General features: G+C 40.1%; 1 protein-coding gene across 5 annotated transcripts in view; it reads left to right on the forward strand.

Moving 5' to 3' along the window:
* The window catches only part of smad10a (SMAD family member 10a), an 84369-nt gene that overhangs the window by 31828 nt on the left and 31736 nt on the right, over positions 1 to 20805 (forward strand). For 4 of the 5 annotated variants that reach the window (XM_062056700.1, XM_062056697.1, XM_062056702.1 and 1 more), the window contains 5 exons: positions 462 to 705; positions 8515 to 8689; positions 8781 to 8804; positions 14575 to 14787; positions 20000 to 20251. In XM_062056700.1, coding sequence (XP_061912684.1) covers positions 469 to 705; positions 8515 to 8689; positions 8781 to 8804; positions 14575 to 14787; positions 20000 to 20251 — 901 coding nt within the window. In that variant the 5' untranslated portion in view covers positions 462 to 468. The remainder of the gene's footprint in view (positions 1 to 461; positions 706 to 8514; positions 8690 to 8780; positions 8805 to 14574; positions 14788 to 19999; positions 20252 to 20805) is intronic. The other variant, XM_062056699.1, reaches the window with a different exon arrangement.

Genomic DNA, 20805 nt, shown 5'->3' on the forward strand with positions numbered 1-20805 from the left:
TACATGAGGTCCCTGATCCTTTAAATCATTACCATAACCACCAGGAGCTATTTAGCTTTGATTGTTTGATTGTGGGAGGACACTGAGGTGGTACTTTTCTGCGCACAATTCACTGCAGAGGTGATTTATAAAAAAAAGAGCGCATGGAAATGTGTGCAGCATGTTTTTATAGATCTGGATATAGGTTTGTGCGTATGCAGTGTTACTTCTGGAATCCACACTCAGTTTTATCAATGAGGCCCCAGGTGCGTATGAGGTGTGCTAAGAAGCGACATTATGATGCATTGTGGTGGTAATATTATTTACATATAAATAAATGACTGTAAAACACTGATAATAGTAAAAATAATGACCAAAATAATAAGACATGAATGCTCTTGATGAGTGTATGAAATGTCTGACAGCACTCATCAAGATGACTTAATCACTGTTGTCTGTTTGACTTTTGTGACTAATTGCAGCAGCATCATGTCAGTGAACCCTCCCAGCAGTAATGACGCTTGCCTCAGCATCGTCCACAGCCTCATGTGCCATCGACAGGGCGGCGAGAACGAGGGCTTCGCTAAGCGGGCCATTGAGAGCCTAGTCAAGAAACTGAAGGAAAAGAAGGACGAGTTGGACTCGCTCATCACTGCCATCACCACCAACGGCGTCCACCCCAGCAAGTGTGTCACTATCCAAAGAACGCTGGATGGACGTTTGCAGGTCAGTTTTTCAAGGCAGCTGCCTTGCTTGTTTTACGTGTGGGTTGTCCTGTATGACTTGTTGTCAGCTTCCTTGTGAACTAGCTTGTCTGTTGATTTTTGAAGAACAGTGTTAACTACGATGACTAATAATTTTCATCTTAGTTATCGTCAACAACCTATTTTCTCCTGACGAAAATAAGATAACTAATCAAAACAAATGCACGTTGACTAAAATGGTGACAAAATTAACTATCATTTTACTCAACGAATAAAATTGAGAAGAAAATGTTGACAAATGGGTAATCCAGTCATATTTAATGTTGTCTTGCAGATGGGTGTGACAAATTTGGAATATACCTAATCACAGTTCTTTTAACAGCGTACATATGAAAGAGGGGCCGGGAGTTAGTAACAAAGGAGAGCCAATCAGTGAGATAAGAAATTTGATATTTCTCGCCATGAAAACAAAAATGTATGGATGTAACATATTCCACTTCATAATATGTGTACACCTGGGAGAAAGTGAAGAGAACACATTCCATTTTTGACGCTTGCTGCCATCAGCAGGCGAGTCCATGTGACATCCACACAACTGTAAGTTAAAGCTAATTCTACCGTATTACCATATTTTTCAGACTATAAGACACACTTAAAATCCTTTAATTTTCTCAAAAATAGACAGTACGCCTTACATATGTATTATATATATATGGTGTAATGATAAGTGTGACCAGTAGATGGCAGTCACACATAAGATATACATGGGGACTGCAGGTTGATGCCTGTTCCATAAATGATGTTAGCAAGTACCTGTAAGCAAGCAAAACCAACACTTTGATGTTTCATTGAGAATACAGAACATTACACACTGTCAAATGTTAAAGTATGAATTTAGTAAGCTACAAAGATGCACCGCTTGATGAATTGTTGGAGCATTACGGCGACCCTAATCAGACGTACTGTGCTTCTACATTCGGGTATTATTATGGTGTGTGTGTATAAGGACCCTAAAATGGCACCTAATCAGAGACATGTTATCTATTTGTTTCAATCTATTATGCAGATCCATTATGCAGATCAAACTTCTCTTCTTGGTACCTGCTGTTGTGTATTTGGGGTCTGTGTAAGTCACGAAAATGTTCATTGCAGTCCGCGCCGTAGTCAATAAACTCCTTCTTTTTTTCTATCCTCTTTTTGTGGGGCATTCATCTTCCGCTGTTGCCATTTCTTTTATTTTTTTATTAAAATGTTTTGTCCTATCCAGCTTCTCAGGTAAATCATATTGTTGATGTAGATGTCGTTGCCATTCCAAATACAAAGTTGTGTACAGTTTTAACTTACATCTGTCAGCAGAATCGCGATGGAAGCGCTACAAAATACAACAAAAAATGACAGGGAGAAGACGGTGTAGAAGTGGACCCATGTAAATAAGATCACCCACAAAACGGCGCATCCTCAAGAGACGGTCAAAAGCAACTTGAAGTTGGTCTGTAAAACATAATATCTGCAACATTTTGGCCAAAGAACCACGATTACATGTTATCTAGACTGCAAGGAAGTGTTTTCAATGTAGAAAAAAACATTACAAAATGACCCCTTCAATGTGCCTTATTAGAATAGAATAGAAAGTACTTTATTGATCCCTGGGGGAAATTCAGCAAGGCGGTATACCGGTATTATAATTAACACCGGTATATTTTAGAAAGAGATATATATTTGAGATAATACCGCAATACCGGTATCTTTTGATGTGCCTTTGTTACGGCCGTTTGCTCTTCTCTGCGCCTGACAGTCCAAGCACAGGGCATTCCTTTTGGCTCAACCCCGCTCCTTGCATGTTTACGTACGCTTCTCTGACGCAACACAACAAACTTTTCAAAAGAATATGGCGGCTCGCCGGCTCTGGTGCCGACTTCTCGACTCCTGAGTGACACAATTCTTTGGTCACCGACTGTATTTGGCTATTGGTGAATGACTACAGCTTTATTTACTCATACACCAATTTGCTTGAGAACCTATACTTCTCCTTGTTGCAACTTTATCACTAAACTCATCTGTTCATGTTGTTCACTTCAGTTAGCGGTTTAGCACAGAAGCTAGCGATGGCTCTTCTATGCTGCTAGGTGAGTCAAATGTTTAGCTACTCCTCGGCTTGAAAGTGCCTCTCCCAATAGCCAGTGCGGACCAACCTAGTGCAGCAGCTGGGTGGCTGAAGAGTAGTTTCAAACTGAACAGTTAGCGGCCTTCATCGCAGTGAGCGAGTAGAGGCAATAAGCCTAACGTTAATGAACGAAAACTGCTTTGAAATAGTAACGGCCTTTAAAAGGATAAACAACTGTAAGTACTGTAAATTACTACTTAAAACCAACATAATCTGAGTGCTCTCAACACTGATTATCTAGCTGTAAAAAACACTTAGGCAACCTTAAGCACTTAGCACGTTTTGTTTAAGATATGTACCGTATATCGCCATTCGGCCTAAAAATACCGGGATATCAGATATCTCCCAGCCCTCGCGCCTTATAATCCGTTGCGCTTAACAGTAAAAAAATATGGTACTTTTTTACAAAAAAAAAAAACAACTAATTTTTTCTGCCTCAAGAAATCGTTTATTTGATGGTAAACCAAAATCATAACAACTTTTCATATGGTCAAAGTGCTTACGTAAAAACGTGCAGCAAAAAGAGGAAGTTAAAGCAGTGTTAGAAGTTGGGTTGAAGAAGTTGCTCCGAGTAAGCGCAAGGAGGATTCCTGCTTCACAAACCACAAATTCCTTCACTAAAAGATGGATTTTCCGAAAAACTACTTTTAATGGAAGCTCTGTGATTACTATTTATGGCAATGGAGGAGACAATGAGACGAAAAGTAATAACAGTAGGTTAGAAATGTATGAATGATACATTAGCAATGTTAGCTCAAATTGTTGTGTAGCTCGCTTAGCCTTTTAATGTAAGACAATAGCGTCACGTCCTCCGGCAAAATAATGACTGATTTTCCAAAAAACTACTTTTAATTGGACCATTGCCTACTGTGTTTGGCAATGGACATCTTGGGTAGTATAAGCCATTATTACATTCGCGATAAAGCTCGTACAGTAAACTATAGCCTATTGTTTACCAGGTTTCGAAGCATCCGTGTGGTATAAGTTTTAACATGATTTAAAATACAAAAGCTATTTATTGTTAAAGGCCTACTGAAATGAGATTTTCTTATTCAAACGGGGATAGCAGATCTATTCTATGTGTCATACTTGATCATTTCGCGATATTGCCATATTTTTGCTGAAAGGATTTAGTAGAGAACATCGACGATAAAGTTCGCAACTTTTGGTCGCTGATAAAAAAAAGCCTTGCCTGTACCGGAAGTAGCGTGACGTCACAGGTTGAAGAGCGCCTCACATCTGCACATTGTTTACACCAGCAGCGAGTGCGATTCGGACAGAGAAAGCGACTATTACCCCATTAATTTGAGCGAGGATGAAAGATTTGTGGATGAGGAAAGTGACAGTGAAGGATTAGAGTGCAGTGCAGGACGCCAGGGTGTATCTTTTTTCGCTCTGACCGTAACTTAGGTACAAGGGCTCATTGGATTCCACACTTTCTCCTTTTTCTATTGTGGATCACGGATTTGTTGTTTAAACCACCTTGGATACTATATCCTCTTGAAAATGAGAGTCGAGAACGCGAAAATGGACATTCACAGTGACTTTTATCTCCACGACAATACATCGGTGAAGCACTTTAGCTTCGGCGCTAACGTGATAGCATCGTGCTTAACTGCGGATAGAAACAGAAGAAATAAGCCCCTGACTGGAAGGATAGACAGAAGATCAACAATACTATTATTACTTCTACTATCAGGAGACACCGAACCAAACCCTGGACCTGTAACCACACGATTAATGCTGTCCAGCCTGGCGAAGCCTAGCAATGCTGTTGCTAACGACGCCATTGAAGCTAACTTAGCTACGGGACCTCGACAGAGCTATGCTAAAAACATTGGCTCTCCACCTACGCCAGCCCTCATCTGCTCATCACCACCCGTGCTCACCTGCGTTCCAGCGAGCGACGGCGCGACAAAGGACTTCACCCGATCATCGGTGCGGTCGGCGGCTAGCGTCGGATAGCGCGTCTGCTATCCGACTCAAAGTCCTCCTGGTTGTGTTGCTGTAGCCAGCCGCTAATACACCGATCCCACCTACAGCTTTCTTCTTTGCTGTCTTCATTGTCCATTAAACAAATTGCAAAAGATTCACCAACACAGATGTCCAGAATACTGTGGAATTATGTGGTGAAAACAGACGACTTAAGCTGGCCACCGTGCTATTCCAAAATGTCTGCCTCAACCCGTGACGTCACGCGCAAACGTCATCATACCGATACGTTTTCAGCTGGATATTTCACGGGAAATTTAAAATTGCACTTTATAAATTAACCCGGCCGTATTGGCATGTGTTGCAATGTTAAGATTTCATCATTGATATATAAACTATCAGAGTGCGTGGTCGGTAGAAGTGGGTTTCAGTAGGCCTTTATAATGCGTCCAGGATTAAGCCATGGAGAGATAAAGCCAGCATATAGTACAAGATTGGCAGCCGGGCTTTCTTACTTTCTCTCCCCTGCGTCGTATCCACCTTGAGCTAACAACAAACCACAGTGAGCCGTTGATCTCGCTATATTATCTGGGATGTGTTGTGGTGCAAGTCAAGTAAAAATTAGATGGCTGGTGGCGATCACCAGGTTCCAACTCTGCCTCTCAAAACGAACAGTTTTTAAAAGCAGCCAAAATGTGGCTTGAAGATATGTCATTACAGCAAAATCTATACAAAATTCCGACCAAAGAACCATGTTATAGAAACCAAAGTGAAGTGTTTTGAAAATAGAAAAAAAATCACAATGTCACTATTTTGGGATTTTGCCTTTAATTCACAACCATTTAATTCACAATCATTAGAGAGAGAAGAACACATATGTATTTTTAAGCATTATAAATTGTAAATAAACGTAAATGCGTTTTTTACAAAGGAGCCAATGGGAGCCATGACCTCATTGCGTCTATTATGACCGTAAAACCCAATAAATACCCATCCAAAAAGCGCCAACAATACTTAATTTACATTTCCTGACCTAAATATTAACCAAGTATTAGCGATATTGTTATTGCAGTATGAGCTGTAACGTTAAGGACCTACATTTAACGGTGCATTGATCAGAGAGAGGCAACTTCCTTATGCTGGCTGTACTGGCATTCTCAGCTGCTGAACTGCTTACCGTATTTTTCGGACTATAAGTCACAGTTTTTTTCATAGTTTGAACTCAGGAGCGACTTATGTGTGAAATTATTAACACATTATCGTAAAATATCAAATAATATTATTTAGCTCATTCACGTAAGAGACTAGACCAGGGGTCTGCAACCTTTACCACTCAAAGAGCCATTTTGACGAGTTTCACAAATTAAAGATAACAATGGGAGCCACAAAACTCTTTTGAAATTCAAAATGAAATAACACTGTATACAAAGCTTTTTATTTATTTTTGGGCTATGTTTAGACCATGGGTCTCAGACACACGCCCCGGCCCGCACCTTATTAAAACAATTTAATGTTAGTGCGGCCCGCGAGTTTTACATTAACGGCGCTTGACAGCGTCATACTTGCCAACTCTCCCAGTCTTTCCGGGAGACACCCGAAATGTAGGGCGTGTTGGCACTGTCTTTAGCAATTTCTACAGCCTGCGCACACAGCGTACCTGATCGGCCACATGCTAAGTGCAGCTTCTGCTCTCACACGAAAGTGTGAGCAAGGCATACTTACTCAACAGTCACACAGCTTACACTGACGGTGGCCGTATAAAACAACTTTAACACAACATTAATAACACTGTTACGTTACAAATATGCGCCACACTGTGAATCCACACCAAAAAAGAATGACAAACACATTTCTGGAGAACATCTGCACCATAACACAACATGAACACAACACATCGAATACCCAGGATCCCATGCAGCCCTAACTCTTCCGGTCTACATTGTACACCCCCGCTACCACCAAACCCCGCCCACCTCAACCGACGCACGAAGGGGGATGGGGAGGGGGGTTGATGTGTGGGGTGGTGGTGGTGGTAGCGGGGGTGTACAATGTAGACTGGAAGAGTTAGGGCTGCATGGGATTCTGGGTATTCGTTCTGTTGTATTTATGTTGTTTAACGGTGCGGATGTTCTCCAGAAATGTGTTTGTCATTCTTTTTTGGTGTGGGTTCACAGTGTGGCGCATATTTGTAACGTAACAGTGTTAAAGTTGTTTTATATGGCTACCGTCAGTGTAAGCTGTGTGGCTGTTGACCAAGTATGTCTTGCTGTCTCCAACGTGTACAAGTAAAAGCTACTTACACCATGTGGACGGGCTGGCACGGTGTTTGTACAGGCTATAGAGGATCAGAAAATGCAGTGCTTTCATGGCACGCCCTTGATTAAGCTGTAAGGGTGTAAATTGGAGAATAATTGCCTTGGGAGATTTTAATTTAGTTGTAAGGGTGAAAAGTGGAGAATATTTACTCCGGAAGATTTCTAAGAGAGGCACTGAGATCCGTAAGTCTCCTGGAAAATCGGGAGGGTCGGCAAGTATGCAGCTGAGCCGCATCAGAGTGGTCAAAGAGCCGCATGCGGCTCCGGAGCCGCGGGTTGCCGACCCCTGGACTAGACGTATAAGATTTCATGGGATTTAGCGATTAGGAGTGACAGATTGTTTGGTAAACGTATAGCATGTTCTATATGTTATAGTTATTTGAATGACTCTTACCATAATATGTTACGTTAACATACCAGGCACGTTCTCAGTTGGTTATTTATGCGTCATATAACGTACACTTATTCAGCCTTTATTTATTTTAAATTGCCTTTCAAATGTCTATTCTTGGTGTTAGGTTTTATCAAATAAATTTCCCCCAAAAATGCGACTTATATATGTTTTTTTCCTTCTTTATAATGCATTTTCGGCAGGTGTGACTTATACTCCGGTGTGACTTATACTCCGAAAAATACGGTACTTGCCTCTGAGCTTGTGAGAAATAATTATAGATTAAAAAAAAATGCCTCTCAACTTTGACAGTAAAATGATGTGGACATAAACTAAGAAGTTGGTAAACTTAGACCCAGAGCTGGAGAAAAAGACACACGAAAGACGCTGGTTTGCACCCACCTTTTTTAACCCTTTGCAAAGATTTTGAGTCATTCTTCATTAATCCAAACGGGAATGTATGATAATCTTTGCATACGGCATCCCAGTAACAGCAGACGTAGTACATTAAGTGATAGTTTATTTTGTTTGTTGGCTCTCATGAAGTCTATAAATATTACTTGTTATTATGAATATGTCTGTTATGACAATACATACGGCATATACTTACTTGATGGAGGTGTTTAGAGGTTTTTTAGAGCGCTTTTTAGTCGGAATAAAGCAACACGCATCGACTCCAAAAGCAGAATTTTGCTCTCATTTATTTACTAGTTGGAATGCATAAAAAAAGAAAAACGCATGTGTTCTCGTCTTACATAACAATTGGGAATGATAGACAACATTTTTCAAAAGTGCAGTTCCCCTCCTATGCCCAGACTAAATGTATTGTAATTTTAGCTGACTAAAAAATGTTTAGTAATTTTGTTGACTAAAACTAAACTAAACTAAAATAAATTTGACTAAAACTCAAATAAATTTTTTGCAAAAGACTATGACATAAACTAAATTAAAAACTGCTGTCAAAATAACACTGTTGGAGAAGATGATTTAATCCTAATGAGGTGTATATAATTCTATGTCACTTGTCAGGTGGCAGGGAGGAAAGGTTTTCCCCATGTGATTTATGCACGACTGTGGCGCTGGCCTGACCTTCACAAAAATGAACTGAAGCACGTCAAGTTCTGCCAGTACGCCTTCGACCTCAAGTATGACAACGTGTGTGTAAACCCCTACCATTATGAGAGGGTGGTGTCTCCAGGCATTGGTAGGTTCAAAACATCACTGGAAATCAAAGCTCTGTGTTGCTCTTGGTAAATTATTATTATTATTTACATGTTTTCTCTCCTTTTTGACAGTTGGTCTTAGTCTTCACAACACAGGTGAGTTTACTTGGCATTTTCTAAAAATTTTGAACAACATGATATGTACTCTGAAATATATTTTGGCACTGTTCATGCATGGAGAGTCAGATCCTCAAAAAGGGCAAACATTTGGTCAAGTTTCAACTCAATAACTTCTGTTTTATATATTTTGTGTATAAATACTTTATACCAGGCTTGTGCAAATATCTAAATTGTTTTGAAAATGCCTTCCTTCTAAATATGTTTGTTGACATTGTTACAGCACTCAAGACATGAATATATCACCCCTGTAGACTTTATATATTAAGTTAAGTTAAAGTTAAAGTTACTTTAACTTTAACTTAACTTAATATATCACCCCTATAGACTTTTTGGATCAAACTTGATTGATCCACAATGAAAATTAATTGACACACAATCTCTCAATTGTAAAATAATGAAAATCTCAGGAGCTATAATGAATATAAATATAATATTGCGCATGTAAGACTGCTCCATGGATGGACAAACAACAGCATAAAACTACATCTTAACACCCACATACACCATGGTGGCCTTCGCGATGCTCCACACCATAGTCCGCTGGGTGGCCAGAGACAGGAACAGACCCAACAAAGTGACTAAGAGAGGCTAGCATGTCCTAGACTGCACACCAGCCCCGGGCCAACGTTTGGTCGGCGCAAATGAGCGAGAATCTGTCCAATGAGACCAGCCACGACCCCACAAAGCTTGTCTGTCCTGCCGGAGAGAGAGTGAACTTCCTCTATGCCAACCTCCAGCATACACGGCCCAGCGCTCAACGCCAGCTCCGCAGTTCCGTCCACCTCTGGAACCTCCGGTCTCTCCACGCGGACTCTGATGAGGAGAGTGGTCTCCGGTAGAAACAACTGAGCCATGACCAAAAGGCTTCCCTGAAGCAGATCCAAGAGTCTCTTTTACACTCGTTTTACCCAATATTGTAAACAAAATACAAAATAAGACTTAGGGCCTGATCTACTAAGATCTACACGTGCTAAACAGCGTGTGTAAACTATAAAATTGTGTGTACTATTAGTAGGCGTATTGTGTGTGATCTACGAATACTGTGTGTATAATTGATTACAAGTGTAAAAGTGGCACAGACCGCCTTGTTTAAGTGAGGTTTTTGCATGTACTTTTGCGGCTTTTGCCATGTAAACACATGCTCCTAACTTTGAGGTTTTGCTATGTTTTGAAACATGAAGCAGACACATACCACTTTTATCTAGGCATTTTAGTAGCAGTCCTGAAGTGTGATCTACAATGGAACCAACTGTTTTAGTGTGATGACGGTGCGCTCAAGGGAGAGGCTGTCACTAGCTGTGACAGTGCGTTACAGACGCGGGAAAATGCAATCCTCTGCTCACAAGCTTCCTAGATCAGTGTTGCATGTGCCATCAAGTTTGCACTTGTTTTAATAATACACACAAACCTTTCCTAGAGTAGGCCCTTACTATACAGTATTTTAAACACACACAGTTCTTAAACACAACCACTCACCTGTGGAAGTACTGCAAGTTGTCCCATGATGATAATGATCTGCTGTAAAATACAGTGCAGTACCTTAGATTTATTTAAAGTTAATTTAGCCATTCCTATGATTGAAAATGCTTACTTTATGCCAAAAATATGTAAAATGTGCTTAGATATGTATCTTTTTGACTAATAATAGGCTGCAGTCAAAAGCAAAATGGCAAGGAACCATAAACATTAAAAAAAAAAAAAAATACATTTTGAAAAACCACGATAGAGTGAAGCTGCACAGTTTGAAGTGGCAATGTCTGACTGTACTATGAGCCTCATGTACACGTTATATGTATCCATCCATCCATTTTGTACCGCGTGTCCCTTTCGGGGTTGCGGGGGGTGCTGGAGCCTATCTCAGCTGCATTCAGGTGGAAGGCCGGGTACACCCTGGACAAGTCGCCCCCTCATTGCAGGGCTAACTCAGATAGACAGACAACATTCACACTCACATTTACACACTAGGGCCAATTTAGTGTTGCCAATCAACCTATCCCCAGGTGCATGTGTTTGGAGGTGGGAGGAAGCCGGAGTACCCGGAGTGAACCCACGCAGTCACGGGGAGAACATGCAAACTCCAGACATAAAGATCCCGAGCCCCAGATTGAACTCAGGACCTTTGTATTGTGAAGCACATGCACTAACCCCTGTTCCACCGTGCAGTTACAGCAAATGTTTTCACCAGTAATTAGGTCATGCTTGGTGCTAACATGCTAAGAGATATAATAGAGTTAGCGCTTCAGTCAATTTGTAGGTAAAAACCTACAAATTGATGTAGGATGGTAAGTAACGATGGATATCGCTACTTACTGCTATCTGGCTAGGAAGTTAACAGTTAGCGTGTTAGCAGTTTAACTGTTAGCTTTTTAGCATTCACATGAAATTTGAACTGAAATTGCTCCCTTTAGTTTAAAGTATTATAACTTTCAACTTATTGAAAATGGTGGAAAAATACTTAATTACAGTGTTCCCTCAATTATTGCAGGAGTCACATTCCAGACCCCCTTGGTAGATGAATTTCCACAAAATCTGGATGCTATTTTATAATTTACATTAATATTGTATGCATTAGGGGAACTGCACTTTTTTGGGGTAATTTTGCCTATTGTTCTCAATCTCTATGAATGACAAGACGACGGATGTATTTTTTAAATTGCATTTTAACTTGTAAATAAACGTAAATAAAAGCCCGCTTACAGTGAAGCCAAAGCGAGGCCTATTCCGCCCATAAAACCCAATAAAAAAACAGAAATCGCGAAAATACTTAAAGGGAAACTGCACTTTTTTTATCGTTCACAATCATTATGAAAAACAAGATGAGGGGTGTATTTTTTTTAATGCATTCTAACTAATAAACAAACGGAAATAAAAGTCTGCTTACAATGGAGCCGATGTGAGGTGCTCTATTCCGCCCATAAAACCCAGTAAAAAAACATTAAAAAAGCGCCAACAATACTCCATTTACATGTTGTGACTTGAATATTAACCAAGTATTAGTGATATTTTTATTATAAACACTAACGCAGACAATATATTTATAGCGGCGCCAGGATCACAAGCTTGTGTGCCAATGTTGGCATGATTGGTTGATCAGCTGCTTTCTTGTTTCATTGCTCATCAAGCTTTATTATAGTTCATAAATCATACCCGTCACCTATAGATAATAGAAGAACGAGGACGTATTCTAAGAAGTTAGACAGCCAATTCAGACCCGGAAATGGCGAGAACGACACAAAAAAACGCTTGGTTCAACCCCCCTTTTCTTTGCGAGAATTGTGAGTCATTCTTCATTTAAATGGGAATATATGAACATCCTAGCACTCTGCATCCTAATGACAGCAGACATTGTACAGTAAGTGATGTTTTATTATGTTTGTTGGTTCTCATGAAGTCTGCAGTGACTAAGAATCAGTGATGTTGAAATAAAGTGAACGTTGCTATGCGTTTTTTAAATCCATGCGCAGCGTATGCTTAAAATTTTCAAAATACATAAATATTGAATGGTTTTATAAATGTGCCTGTTACTACATTACATATATACTTACATAGTTTATGTAGAACCTTAATGGAGGCTTTTGAATGTTTTTAAAGACTTTATAGGCAGAATGAGCGGCTTCCATAGGCTCCATTGTAAGCGGATTTTAATTAATATTTTGAATGCAATTTAAAAAAATACATCGGTCGTCATGTCTTTCATAATGATTGTGAACAATAGGCAAAACATTTTAAAAAAGTCCAGTTCCTCTTGAAAGTCCTTATAATCTCTCCACACAGCTTTTACACATGTATAAACACTTTCTATGATGCTTTTAAAACACTTAACACTGCCAAGTTTCACAAAATGACAAAAGTGAGACTTTAGTGGCATGATGCATTAAAAAAAGCCCTTTTTTTAAACACCGATTTAGCCTGTTTTAACGTTGATTTATACCTTAAGACTGATGTCCTCACCTCCAGCAGCTCTCCCTGCACTGTAGCCTCCTACTGCTAGTCTTAATTAAGTATAAATTAGAAATGAAAAATGAAAACCATCTCCACTGTTTTCTCTTCTGGTTCTTATGTCTCATCCTCTGCATCTGTGTTTTCAATTTGCATCTCTTCTACATTTCTGTCGTCACTGTCTTCAATCTCTTTTGATCTCTGTTGATCTTCCAGTGTTGCCAACTACTTAACAAGGAAAGTAGCTATTGATTGTCATAAAATTTGATTGAAGTTGATAGATGGCACCATTGCCTCATTTGAATAATTGATTGCAATGGACACTGTAGGAGAGAGGAATAACGCAGTGGGAGAAAGTAGGATAAAGAAATGCAAATTATGATTAGAACTGTAAATACATTTTCTTCTGTTGATTGTTAGTTTAGTTGTAGTTGTCTTTGATCTACATTGTTAAATGTTAGAGTATTACATTTGATCAGAAGACTGAAGGGTTGTGATATTCTAAATCAGGGGTCCCCAAACTACGGCCCGCGGGCCGAATCCGGCCCGCCATCGTCCAAAATCAGGCCCGCGGGAAGTCCCAAGTATTAAAAAAAATAAAAATAAAATAATAATAATAATTCTGTCTTTTCTTATCCACTTTGTACCGCTTGCTACTCACTGTGTCTCCTAGCCGCTCAGGCAAATCATATTGTCTAAAAATGCATTTTGTCATCGATAACGTGACATCATTGCGCGCGCGGAAAGCGCGCCCGGCCAAATTGTTTTAACCCAATGCGGCCCCCGAGTCAAAAAGTTTGGGGACCCCTGTTCTATATGAACGAACCAAATCTTTTGACTGGCCATAAAATGAACGATAGGTTTATTTTTATATTAATTGTGGCAATGATGTAACATTTAGATTTACATTTCATAAACCAAGGCAGAAACAGCAGCAGCTTTGCACTCAGTGGGTGTGTGTCTCCTCTCTGCTCTGACTGGAATAGAACTTTATTGTCATTGCACCTAAAAGTACAACGAAATGTGTTTTCAGTACAAGCTGTCTAAGATCAAACATTCAGTAGACAGGGTACCGACCGTCTGTATGTCGAGGACATTAGAGGCTTACGCGCTTTCATGTCACCAAACATCCCCAAAAAAGTCACTAGATTTGTTGCTAGTCGCTTTTGAGAAAGAAAGTCATGAAGAGGAGTTGGAAAGATTCTAGATTTAGCAACAAGGTCGCCAAGTTGACAACACTGCGCTGAGGTATGTTTGCAAGAGAGAGACGCCACCCACCTTACGTTGCTTCTGATTGGTTTATATTCTGTGGTGCCTTGCGGAATTGGCTAGATTTAGGCACATTCATTTATTGATTGGTCTGGGATGGGTTATTTCAGTCAGGCAATAAGTGTTACTTGAACTAAGGCAAGTCACGAGGAAAAAAGTTTGTCATTATGAAAAAAAAATACAATAGCGAAGGGGAAAATATATGTGTGAGAACCTCCTATTTTTTCTACTGCCTGTTTTTCAAATCTGATTTGACTTAACAGCTATTATACTAGTTACTATAGTAAATACGTCTAATTTTGTCTCACAAATAAACAAGGATTTCTTACTCTTAATATTGTAGATGCCTTAATTGTCCTCTCTGTGGTTAAATAAATAAACAGTGCCACTATTTGGGGAAGTCTTGTATATAAAATGTTAAATAGAACTTTCAAAAGAATTTGAAAGAACCAGATCAAAATGTCCCACTTGTATTAAGAAGAATAGGCATCTTGTCTTGGCATGTTGATTTATTTACCTGTCCTGTTGCATTCCGCAGCGCCACCCAGTGGGCTTATCAAAGAAGAATACATCCATGACTGTATTCAAATGGACCTCCCACCTGGCATGCCATTGTCTGACCACCAAGCAACGCTGAAGATGCCCCCTCCAGACCCCTATGGCCAACCCCTGCCTCCCCCACATTTGTCCTCTGAGCCCCATGGACCCCCACCAGTCACCAGATACACACAGCTGCCTGTCTCTCCCAAAGGTCAGACACCAATCTGCTCATGGCGATTTTATTAATTATTTTAGTGGTAGTAACAGACAGACCCAAGCCATGTCTTAGGAGGAGGAATATAATGCTAACTTACAAGGATGTTCAATGATGAAATTATTTAAATAATCGTACTCAGAAGGGGGAAAAAGTGCTTTGTTGTTTGTTCCAGTGGAAAGCTTCATCTAAAGGCTTCTGAAAATGTCATTCTCATGGTTATATAAGAGTTTAATTACTGAAGTTTTTCCTTTCTTACATCATCTACTGGGTATTTTGTTCAGTGTTTCCCCTAACAGCCCCACACCCTCCATGGTTAAATTAACTTCATTTTATTTTCTACCTACAACAACACAAGTAATTTAAAGAATCCTTTCATAGAAAACAGGTCTTTTATTCAACAAACTGGGGATGCACAATATTTTTTTTTCAAGCTGATACAAATAACTTTATGCTTTTTAAGGCTGATAACCGATAACTTATCTATATCTGTTATTTTTTAAATGGATTAAAGTGTAGAATATGCACATTCGGGGTGCAGCAAATTTTTGACCATCGAAAATATTTGGCCGAAACAACACTATTGAAACTGGATGTTGTAACGATGTAAGCAGGAAGCATGCACTTACTTGTCTGGAGTGGAGGGGAGGCAACATGCAATGTGGACGTATTTCAATATATCAGCCAAAGACCCGCAAACAGCGATCTACAAAATCACCTGAAACCCAAACATCCCGATCGCCAATCTGATTATGACCGCACAGAAAAATAAATTAGCCCTTAACGCGTTGACTTTGTCTGTGGCGGACAATTTTGAAATGATAAATGGGTTATACTTGTATAGCGCTTTTCTACCTTCAAGGTACTCAAAGTGCTTTGACAGTATTTCCACATTCACCCATTCACACACACATTCACACACTGATGGCGGGAGCTGCCATGCAAGGCGCTAACCAGCAGCCATCAGGAGCAAGGGTGAAGTGTCTTGCCCAAGGACACAACGGACGTGACTAGGATGGTAGAAGGTGGGGATTGAACCCCAGTAACCAGCAACCCTCCGATTGCTGGCACGGCCACTCTACCAACTTTGCCACGCCGTCCCAAAGAACAAGAACGTTTCCCAGTAATTTTACAATGTTCAGCAAGCCATTCAGTTTGTGGCCTCTATTTTTTATTGTAGTTTATACATTGTATTTCTTAATACCAGTGGTAAAATAATATTTTCACAATTTAATTATTGTTTTATTCTTTGAAGGATAAATAGTAATTTGTGCAATTTTAATGCCTTGATTTTAGTGAGGTCAGTACAGTCATAGGTAATAATTGGCATAATACCGGTAATTTATTTCTGTTTTGAGGTTTTTAGCTTTGGTTTCCTGATTGTCTGTCATTTCGGTGCATCCCTAGTAGAGCTGTAACGGTATTGTAGATACCACGGTATTGTAGATACCACGGTATTGCGGTTTCAAAGTCTTCAAAATGATGTGGTGATATATGACGGTATTAAACAAAAACTGAAAATAAACAACATCTCCCAGAATCCTTTGCGCAGCGCGGGGCCGGCAAAGTGAGGGGGCATACACGGCTCTGCCTTGAACGCCATAAGCAGGAAGTAAAGTTTGTTTGTTGTGACGATGTGTCACATCACGCCTTGTTATGTTTCCTTAGTTTATGCTTATTTTGGTTCATTTTCCTGCATGTCTCAAATGCCGCTGGTTGGCAGCCTGGCCACACCTGGTCATGGTTGCTAATCAGCTGGTTGCTATTTATGCCTGCCTCGGCTTTCAGTCAGGGCTTGAGGATTGTTTTGTCTGGGTCTCCTTTCATGCTGTTTATTGCTTTTGTGCACTTCCTTGCTGCACTTCATGCCATTTTGTGGACATTAAAAAACTCTTATCTGGACATCTTCCTCCTGTGTCCTGCATCTTGGGGTCACAAGTACCGCAGCAATGCAAGTATGTGACAGAACCCTCGAGCCAGAAAGTGGCCTCACGGAGATGCCTGTCGGTGACGTGGAGCCGACGTTTTGGACCGACGTTTGTGCGGTTCCAACCCACGGCAAGCTCACTCCTTCTTCCTCCGGCACGGCCGCCGCAATAATTACCACACTTAAATGGTAAATGGGTTATACTTGTGGAGCATTTTTCTACCCTCAACGTACTCAAAGTGTGGAAGCCGGGGATCGAACCCTCAGGTTGCTGGCACGACCGCTCTCCCAACCAAGCCACGCCGTCCCCCACTTACCACAATAATAATATTGTACAAAGGCCTTAATACCGCGATAATATCGTACCGTGAGATTGTGATACCGTTACATCCCTAATCACTATTGCACACCTTTTTTTTGTGGCTGGCTTGGGGCAGCTTCTTTAGCAGCCTTTGTGGGCTTTCAAAATACTATTGCTGGCGTTTCAGGTGGCTGATAAGGTTTGATGTGTCGAAGCTGGATGTTTTTTGTTCTCTCCTCGCAGAATGTTTGCAGAACATTTGGTGTAAATAGCACGCAAAAGTCTTCTTCTAAAACAGTGAAGAAATCCCACACAATCTTTGGCATGTTTGTTTACACTGAGCTGAGGGGAAGTTTATGACAGTCCGTTTACAGAACAGCAAGAAAAGGTGCGCTTGATTTGCTCCCCCTAACCCTCCTACAGCACAGTATAAGTAATCTAGCCTCATTGGACTGTTTTTTGTTTAATTCTATTAGAGCTATTTTTTAATGTTATCAGATTTATCGGTGTAATGTTGTAATTTGTCCGATATTCATCATGCATCCCTAAAGCAATCAAATGCTATGTTATCTTATTTACATGACAACAATATCACTTATGTCTCTATGTGGTCATGTTTGCAATTCATATATTGTCGTAGGAGGAAAGTAAATAGATGTAAATAAATGACAGTTCTCTATTTTGAGTTTGTGAACTAAGGAGGATGTCTACTGTGAACTTTTGTGAAATGTAAAGAGTGTTCTCCATACAACTGCACTCCAACTGGAGCTAGTGGGATGACATTGTCACCTAATGTTAATTACAATAAAACAGAATTATAATTTTAAATATAAAAAGGTATCAGATGCAAAGGCATCAATAAATATACATTTACATTCCCCCAGATTAGCAATATACAAGTGGCACTGGGGGTGTGGTCAATATGACATCATTATATATTTTGCATAATCTGTGACGATGCCTGTATTTTTAAATTATATATACATTTAGAAACAAATCTGGTATTAGTAATTAGTATTAACATGTTTTTTCTCATACAGTGTTTTGCTGAATTTTTCAAATGTTGCTGCTTACTGTACAATTATTTTTTTTAGGTTTCTAGAGACTTCTCCAATTCTTTCAATGACTTTTTTTTTTTTACTAGAAATGACTAGCAACAAATCTAGCATCTTTTTCCGGTGTTGTTGGAGACTCTACTACTGTTTTAGAGACTCTAGTTACAGTATGTCGCTCCGTGTTCGCAACAAACAGCGAGAGCTGCAACTAGCCTGACGGCACACTTGCTTTGCGTTATTGCTCCAACCTTTATTTTCACATTGCACATTTTGTAGATTGCTGTTTGCAGGTATATCTTAGATATATTCAAGTATGTCCACATCGCTGAAATGCTGCCTTCGCTGTAGACATTCCCGTGCATATTTCCTAAGTCATCACAATTTCTGGTTTCGACAGTGCTGTTTCGTTGGCCAAAGTCTTTTTTCAGCGGCCAAATTTTCAGTGCATCATTATTCAATAGTGCAGAAATAATAGGCTATATATAATCCATTCATATTGTAACAACCTGCTGGTGTTAATATTTATGCTCATGTGCTATTGATGTTCAGAGTTCCCTGTGATCGTGAACATACCGTGCCTGAATGGGGATTGGTGGAGAATAAGGAAGTGTTGTTTTGTGTCTAGTGTTGAAGCAATGAGACGGACGTGTGTGCAAAGGAGGAAATACATATTGGAATTTGGCCGGTTGTTAATATAAGCTTGGCAATAAAAGCTAAAAAGAGCGTCAGACTTTTTGTGACTTCTTCTGGAGGGTACAATACATTATATTACTTTAATTTGTTTAAATGTAAAAGAAACCCCTCATTTTTAAGGTGTGGCTGCATTTATTTTACTGTGGTGGGTTGCCAAGATTAAGTACATGTAGGGGAAACCCTAACATTGATACAGTATACAGTGTGCACTCGATTATCACATAAGTTTTGTTTTAGGACACTTTAAACACTTTCTACACTCCTAGCGAGTAGATTCATTTATCTTGTAATGACAGCCAGTAAATAGCAGCTTGTAGCTAAGCTTCCACTACAACTACAGTAATAAGCAGCTTCCTCTAGGTCTGGGGTTCTGTGCCTAAGAAGGCGCAGAACGTTTCGACAACACTGTTTCAAATTTAAAAAAAATTATTCTCAAAAACATCACAGCTGGCAGGAGGCAATCAGCCGTGATTGGTCCACTATCAGCCAATAGTGGGCCGTGTACGATGTCTTGGTCCGCCATCAGCTAATGGTGGGCCGTGTACAATGTCATGTGGGCGAAGGCTTCATTCCTGCTGCAATAGACGTCTGTTAATATCAAATTGATGTTATAACAATTGTTGTGTATAAAAATACTGGAGGTATAGTTGTAGGTCTTAAATGTTTCTGTGGCAAACAGCCACAAATAAATAAATGTATGGGAAACAATGTACAGAACTGTGGAGGAGCAATTGAAATACAATTGCTTGCACACTATACGCTGTGTGCGTGCAAGCATTTGTTCACATGTTTTATCAGTGTATTGATGCTGAACCCAGTCCCCCCAACTCACTCAGACACACTGTGCACATGTGTGCATCATATACTGTATGTGCCTGCAGAGGAGCGATTGTAATACAGTTGGCAATGCTGTGCGTGCGCATCTGTGTGCATGCATCTACCAACTCAAAAAACTATAGACCTAGGGGAAACACTGTTGTTTATCTATCGTTCCATTGACTTTAATAATTTGGCTGAGAAAAAATTAAGTCAACTTAATGCTACTGTAGACAAATAAGAAACCATAAGAAAAAATGTCCTCACAATACCAAACACGAGAGCTTAAAAGCAATTATCTGGCTCTCGATGTTTATGGCATTGCATAGGCAAAATAATAGCTGAGACTAACAGACAATTTAAAGGTATTTGAAGACCAGGTGGACGAGTGACTTGCTTGTGTGTTCTCCTCGTCAGTGTCAAGTTCTGGCTCCATGCTGCCTCTACAGGGCAGTCATGTTGATGGCCGCCCTCAGACAGCATCGCCACAGATTCCAGTCATGTCTCAAGCACCGCCTCGTTCCCCGACTCCCAACCAACCTCTTCCTCAGCAACAAGGTCCTCAAGCCCAGCAGAGTCCACACCCACAGCAATCCTCTCTACCTCCTCCTCATGGACAGAACGGATACAGCAACAATAAACACTCACAGAGCCCGGCTGCCTTCCACAGTAAGTTGATGTTGCTGAAAGAGATATACTTCAAGTACTGAATTAGATCTTTTTAAATCATGCCTTTATAGAAGAGAAAGCTTGATGGCAGAGTGCAGATCTCTGCCAAAGTTGAATATCTTCACTTTAATCTACATATTCCTCAGAATTCAGTGTGCTCTTCCTCAGTGCACAGTGGCCTCGTGTTTAGCACGGACAAAAAAATAAACTCACCTTAACACAGAATCAGTGGGCCCCTTGTCCTTGTTTCCCTTCAACTCATTTTGTTAGCTTACCAATGATATAGAGGAGCCTCAATCTTCTGCTCGTGCAATTGTGTGTTGCACAAGCAGAAGTGGGGATTCTATCAAAATAAGGCAAAATTTCAATTATTCACCTTCGGCTTTGCACATTCATGTCGAGCATTCTCCTTTAAGTTTAAGGTAAGGGCTAAGTGCCAAGGGGTGTATAGCTTTCAAAACGAGTGTGGTCCCGACCACACTTGAAAAGAAGTGTTATGAGAACAAGGCTGAGCAGAGAGCACACAAATGCAAGTAATTATAACAGGGTATTTG

Source organism: Entelurus aequoreus, linkage group LG08 (assembly GCF_033978785.1).
Source record: "Entelurus aequoreus isolate RoL-2023_Sb linkage group LG08, RoL_Eaeq_v1.1, whole genome shotgun sequence".
NCBI lineage: Eukaryota > Metazoa > Chordata > Actinopteri > Syngnathiformes > Syngnathidae > Entelurus > Entelurus aequoreus.